Source organism: Nomascus leucogenys, chromosome 2 (genome assembly GCF_006542625.1).
Source record: "Nomascus leucogenys isolate Asia chromosome 2, Asia_NLE_v1, whole genome shotgun sequence".
In the NCBI taxonomy this organism is placed as follows: domain Eukaryota; kingdom Metazoa; phylum Chordata; class Mammalia; order Primates; family Hylobatidae; genus Nomascus; species Nomascus leucogenys.
The window spans coordinates 75,484,948-75,491,632 of NC_044382.1; the positions used below are offsets into that span (position 1 = coordinate 75,484,948).

Consider the following 6,685-nt stretch of genomic DNA (forward strand, 5'->3'; position numbering starts at 1 on the left):
GATATCTGTGACCCCGGGGCAAAGGTCAAATTAGATCCTGGGTAGGATCCTGTTCCCGGAGACCCTCAGGCTGGCCCTGCCAGGAGTACCCAGAGCTCAGAGCTGGGATCCGCAGTCCCTCACCCACTCAGTGCAACGCCGCCTAAGGCTTTGCGCTTCACCTTTATTCACCTCGAAGCCCTGGACATCCGCATCTGCCCTGAGGCTTCTCACCTCAGTAGCAGAAGGAAGTCGCGTCAGCTGGCCACAGCCTCTCTCCTAGGAGGCCGTCCGGGAAAAGCGAGTCAGGGTAGACCCTGAGGCCCCTCAGCTCCGGCTATTTTCGGATCTGTCGTTCCTTCACCCTCAGCCTTTCAAACAGGCCGCTCCAGAAAGCCCAATCACAGCCTTCCTTCTTCTCCTGGCCTCCCGGCACTGTCCAATCAACGTACGCCATCTATCGGTTGGTGGTGTTGCGGGGCCACGCTTCCCGCTGGTTTCCCTCGTGGTGTGTAAGGGCAGCGAGGAAAGGCGAGGGGTGTTGACTCCAGGAAGGTTCCATCTTGGTTAAGGGCAGGAGTCCCTTACGGACTTGTCTGAGGAAAGGCAGGAAAGCGCCAGCATCTCTACCTTTCCCGAAAGCCTCCCTTTGCCAGGCACAAAAGGTTTCCCATGGGGCCGCCCCTGGCGCCGCGCCCGGCCCACGTACCCGGGGAGGCCGGGCCCCGGAGGACGAGGGAAAGCAGGCTGGGCGCCGTGAGCTTCGCGGACGTGGCCGTGGACTTCTCTCCCGAGGAGTGGGGCTGCCTGCGGCCAGCACAGAGGGCCCTGTACCGGGACGTGATGCGGGAGACCTTCGGCCACCTGGGCGCGCTGGGTGAGGCCGGGCGCTCAGGCCGGGACCCCCAGTCGTCGGTGGGAAGCGGTGATCGGTGTCCCCAGAGGCTAGTGGGCTGGAAGCGGGGCGCCGAGGGAGCAGCCTCATCCTCCCCTCCCGTGCGCTCAGCCGAGCCTATTGTTTCTCCTTCGCAGGATTTTCAGGTCCCAAACCCGCTTTTATCTCGTGGATGGAAGGAGAAGTGGAGGCGTGGAGCCCGGAGGCCCAGGATCCCTACCGTGAGAGCTCTGCAGCTTTCAGCAGGGGCCAAGGACAGGAAGCAGGTACTTCATTTGAAACCCCAGTAGGTAGCCCTGGAGAAGCCCCAACCCCCGCCCCCAACTCACATCCTCAGCGCAGGCTGCCCCCTCCAAAGTCCCATCCTGTCTCCCTGCACCTTACCCCAGAAACGTCCTTATCTCACTGCAAAATGGCCTGATGGAACAGCGAAATTGGGATCTATGGAACCCATTAACCATACTGGAAAACCTCAGTTTAATGCAAAATAGAGCTTGAGCTTCCTAGGAGGTCAAGGGAAAGGGGAAACCTGTAATTTGATTTTTGTTGTGGGATAAAATGAAGACAGATGTTCCTCTTGGATATTAATGATGTGAACCACGTGTAGTAAATAACACCATTAATTAGATTTTTAAATGAAGATGAAATGTTTTTCCTACAGCCCTGATACCAGAATAAATGCTTGTTCCCAGAAGGTCTTCCCGTGGAACCTAGTGAGGCAGTCCAAGTGTAGACTTATTTTTTGAGACAGAGTCTCGCTCTGTTGCCCAGGCTGGAGTACAGTGGCATGGTCTAGGCTCACTGCAACCTCTGCCTCCCAGGCTCAAGCGATTCTCCTGCCTCAGCCTCCTGAGTAGCTGGGATTACAGGTACCTGCCATCATGCCCGGCTAATTTTTGTAGTTTTAGTAGAGACGGGCTTTCACCATCTTGGCCAGGCTGGTCTTGAACTCCTGATCTCGTGATCCACCTGCCTCGGCCTCCCAAAGTGCTAGGATTACAGTGAGCCACCGTGCCCTGCCAGCAAGTGTAGATTTTTTGGTGATGGTAAGATTTTTTGGTGATGGTAAGAGCAGAGAGGAAAGGTGCCAAAAGAATTTGAGTTGGTAACAAAGAGGGTCATTGAATGGCTGTTTTGTAAAGGGATCATAAACAGGTTCAGGATGGTAAGTCATGAGGACTGGGACCATCACTGTGTCCTCAAAGCCTGACACAGAGTTAAGTGTTCAATATTGTTCACTCCTCTTTCTTTTTTTATTTTTTTGAGACTGAGTCTTGCTGTGTCGCCCATGCTGGAGTGCAGTGGCACGATGTTGGCTCACTGCAACCTCCACCTCCCCGGTTCCAGGGATTCTCCTGCCTCAGCCTCCCAAGTAGCTGGGATTACAGGCGCCCGCCACCTCACCTGGCTAATTTTTATAATTTAGTACAGACGGGATTTCCCCATGTTGGCCAGGCAGGTCTCGAACTCCTGACCTCAGGTGATCTGCCCACCCCAGCCTCTGAGTGGTGCTGGGATTACAGGCGTGGGCCACCACGCCCAGCATTTTTTTTTTTTTTTTTTATTAGAGAGTTGCCCAGGCTGGAGTGCAGTGGCCCGATCACAGCTCACTGTCCCTTGAATTTCTGGCCTCAAGCGATCCTCCCACCTTGGCCTCCTGAAGTGCTTGGATTACAGGTGTGAGCCATGGCACCCGGCCTGACTCCTGTTTCATTGTCTCCAGTGCTCTGGGCATTCCTGTGTTAACCTGCAGACCATGGCATTTGCTTTTACTCCAGGCTGGCTTTCAGGGCTTCATGAGGCCCCTATCATTAAGCCGTGCTCCCTGGGGGCCATATTCTGAACCATTCCTGCTGCCTTCCAAGGCAGGACACGGTACCGGAATATGCTGGTTTTGATTTTATCATCTTCCCTGTCTCAGGATCCAGGGATGAGTTTCTGATTTTATCATCTTCCCTGTTTCAGGATCCAGGGATGGGAATGAGGAGAAGGAAAGGCTGAAGAAGTGTCCAAAACAAAAAGAGGTGGCGCATGAAGTGGCTGTCAAGGAGTGGTGGCCCAGCGCCGCCTGCCCAGAGCTATGCAACCCTAGGCAGAGCCCCATGAATCCCTGGCTCAAGGACACTCTGACCCGAAGACAGCCCCACTCTTGCCCAGACTGTGGCCGCAACTTCAGCTACCCTTCCCTCCTGGCCAGCCACCAGCGGGTCCACTCCGGGGAGCGACCCTTCTCCTGCGGCCAGTGTCGGGCGCGTTTCTCCCAGCGCAGGTACCTGCACCAGCATCAGTTCATCCACACCGGCGAGAAGCCCTACCCCTGCCCCGACTGCGGGCGCCGCTTCCGCCAGAGGGGTTCCTTGGCTATCCACAGGCGGGCTCACACCGGGGAGAAGCCTTACGCGTGCTCAGACTGCAAGAGTCGCTTCATTTACCCCTACCTGCTGGCCATCCACCAGCGCAAGCACACGGGCGAGAAGCCCTACAGCTGCCCCGATTGCAGCCTCCGTTTCGCCTACACCTCCCTGCTGGCCATCCACAGGCGCACACGCACCGGCGAGAAGCCCTACCCCTGTCCTGACTGCGGCCGCCGCTTCACCTACTCTTCCCTCCTCCTCAGTCACCGGCGCATTCACTCCGACAGCCGGCCCTTCCCCTGCGCGCAGTGTGGGGAAGGCTTCAAGCGCAAGACCGCCCTGGAAGCCCATCGGTGGATCCACCGCTCCTGCAGCGAGAGGCGCGCGTGGCAGCAGGCCGTGGTGGGGCGTTCAGAGCCCGTCCCTGTTTTGGGAGGCAAGGATCCCCCAGTTCACTTCCGGCACTTTCCAGATATATTTCAAGAGTGTGGGTGATGGCGTTCACACAAACTGGTCAGCGTTTCCCTAGAGAGGAAGAGGCAAGGTTTGTGCATTTGGGGGATAAGGAAAGGAAGTGGGCGTTTGAGGAAAACAAAGTTCTGCCTTAGGAAAAAAGCAGAGGTAGGGGCACAGAGGGCTGTAGGGAGAAGGAGGCAGGAATCTGAAAAGTTGCCTGGGGGTTGACCCCATTTTCTGAAGCTCCAGCACACGTGTTCCATGTCCCATCCTTCACTGAAAACCATTCACCTAACTGGCTTTTCCTTCATGATTGTTCTCTCCCTTGTAGCTCTCTACTTTTTGGCCTGTATCTCTCCTACTAATGAGATGGGGTCCCCTACATTCCGGTGCCTATTAAAGGAGCCTGCACCCACTCTGGACCCCCTAGAATAGAGGGGATACCTCAGGCCTGTCCCTCGGCGGGTGGCGGGGGGAGCTCATCCCAGGATTCTTTTTTTTTTTTTTTTTGAGATGGAGTCATGCTCTGTCGCCCAGGCTGGAGTGCAGTGGCGTGATCTCGGCTCACTACAACCTCTGCCTCCTGGGTTCAAGCAATTCTCTGCCTCAGCCTTCCGAGTAGCTGGCATGCGCCACCAGGCCCAGCTAATTTTTGTACTGTTAGTAGAGACGGGATTCCGCCATCTTGGCCAGGCTGGTCTTGAATTCCTGACCTCGTGATCCAGCCGCCTCGGCCTCCCAAAGTGCTGGGATTATAAGTGTGAGCCACCGACCCCTGCCGAGGATTCTGCCTTTTACCAATGCAGGTGAAACATCTGGCAAGGAGACACCTGGAGTGTAGATGTTCCTTGGTCTTGAAGACCTAGAGGTGGCCATAGAGAGGACAGTGGCCTCAGGTGGGGAACTCTCCCGCCCCACTCTCATTCAGCAAGTGCACAAACTATCAAACCTAATGGACTGTGGAACTGGGCCAACTCTTCACTGTATGCATTAGTGATTGCAGTGTTTTTTTCTTCTTCAGATATTTGCATGTTCCCTGGATTTTGTATTTTTTGATAAAGATATATTCTTGGGCCACAGTAGCTGGAGATATAATATAATGCTGGAGGGAGGATTCTTTTTTTTTTTTTTTGAGACAGAGTCTGTCTGTCGCCCAGGCTGGAGTGCAGTGGCCCAAACTACGCTCACTGCAAGCTCCACCTCCCGGGTTCACGCCATTCTCCTGCTTCAGCCTCCTGAGTAGCTGGAATTAAAAGCACCCGCCACCACGCCTAATTTTTTGTATTTTTAGTAGAGACGGGGGTTTCACCGTGTTAGCCAGGATGGTCTCGATCTCCTGACCTCGTGATCCTCCCGCCTCGGCCTCCCAAAGTGCTGGGATTACGGGCGTGAGTCACTGCACCCGGCCTCTTTTTTTTTTTGAGATGGAGTTTCGCTCTTGTTGCCCAGGCTGGAGTGCAATGGCATGATCTTGGCTCACTGCAACCTCCACCTCCCAGGTTCAAGCAATTCTCCTGCCCCAGCCTCTTGAGTAGCTGGGATTACAGGCACCCACCACCATGCCTGGCTAATTGTATTTTTACTAGAGACAGGTTTCACCATGTTGGCCAGGCTGGTCTCCAATTCCTGACCTCAGGTTATCCACCCGACTTGGCCTCCCAAAGTGCTGGGATTACATTTTTTTTTAAAAAAAGAAAGAATAAATTAATTGTGATTAAAGTTGAAATCAAGGCATAGTCTTTCCAGTCTAATTTTTACTGTAATGCTTGTATGTCAACAGTTAAGAAGGGCGGGTGCGGTGGCTCACGCCTGTAATCCTAGCAGTTTGGGAGGCTGAGGAGGGTGGATCACTTAAGGTGAAGAGTTCAAGACCAGCCTGGCCAATATGGTGAAACCCCATCTCTACTAAAAATACCAAAACAAACAAACAAACAAAAAAACGGCCAGGCATGGTGGCTCACACCTGTAATCCCAGCACTTTGGGAAGCCGAGGCAGGCAGATCAGGAGGTCAGAAGATCGAGACTATCCTGGCTAACATGGTGAAACCCCCCATCTCTACTAAAAATACAAAAAAATTAGCCAGGCGTGGTAACGGGCGCCTGTAGTCCCAGCTACTTGGGAGGCTGAGGCAGGAGAACGGTGTGAACCCGGGAGGCAGAGCTTGCAGTGAGCTGAGATCGTGCCACTGCACTCCAGTCCGGGTGACAGAGTGAGACTCTGTCTCAAAAAAAAAAAAAAAAAACTAGCCGGGCGTGGTGGCATGCACCTGTAATCCCAGCTTCTTGGGAGGCTGAGGCAGAAGAATGGCTTGAACCCAGGAGGTGGAGGTTGCAGTGAGCCAACATAGCGCCATTGCACTCCAGCCTGGGCAACAGAACAAGACTCTATCTCAAAAAAAAAAAAAAAAAAAAAAAAAAAAAAAGGCCTGGTGTGGTGGCTCATGCCTGTAATCCCAGCACTTTGGGAGGCCGAGGAGGGCGGATCACGAGGTCAGGAGATCAAGACCATCCTGGCTCACAGGGTGAAATCCCATCTCTACTAAAAATACAAAAAATTAGCCGGGTGTGGTGGCGGGCACCTGTAGTCCCAGCTACTGGGGAGGCTGAGGCAGGAGAATGGCGTGAACCCAGGAGGCGGAGCTTGCAGTGAGCCAAGATTGCGCCACTGCACTCCAGCCTGGGCAACAGAGCAAGACTCCAGTCTCAAAAAACAAAACAAAACAAAAAACAACAGTTAAGAGAATTCTTTCTGGCCCATTTAGATCTGCTAGCCCTAGTTTTGAAGAGGAAACTTTTGAAGGAATGAACAAAAGAGGTAGGTGGGACTAAGCATTTCTGCATTCCAGGACTGGTGATCAGTGACTCAAATATCTCTCTGAAAAGACTGCTTCTTTGAATCCTTGGGTTCCAAGATAATTATTAATGGGAACTGGGGCCGGGCGCGGTGGCTCACACCTGTGATCCCAGCATTTTGCGAGGCTGAGGCTGGTTAATCACTTGA

At 53.7% G+C, this 6,685-nt stretch overlaps 1 protein-coding gene across 2 annotated transcripts; it reads left to right on the forward strand.

Moving 5' to 3' along the window:
- The first annotated feature begins 464 nt into the window (after nucleotides 1-464).
- Nucleotides 465-6,685, forward strand: ZNF785 (zinc finger protein 785). Of its 2 annotated transcripts, XM_030798314.1 has the most exons (4): nucleotides 465-856; nucleotides 1,012-1,140; nucleotides 2,840-3,772; nucleotides 6,447-6,685. In XM_030798314.1, the coding sequence occupies exons 1-3, from the start codon at nucleotides 652-654 to the stop codon at nucleotides 3,721-3,723; spliced, it is 1,218 nt and encodes a 405-aa protein (XP_030654174.1). In that variant the 5' UTR covers nucleotides 465-651; the 3' UTR covers nucleotides 3,724-3,772; nucleotides 6,447-6,685. The 2 variants fall into 2 exon arrangements, with proteins under 2 accessions (XP_030654174.1, XP_003282412.2); XM_003282364.4 differs by lacking the exon at nucleotides 6,447-6,685 and having other exon boundaries at nucleotides 2,840-5,604.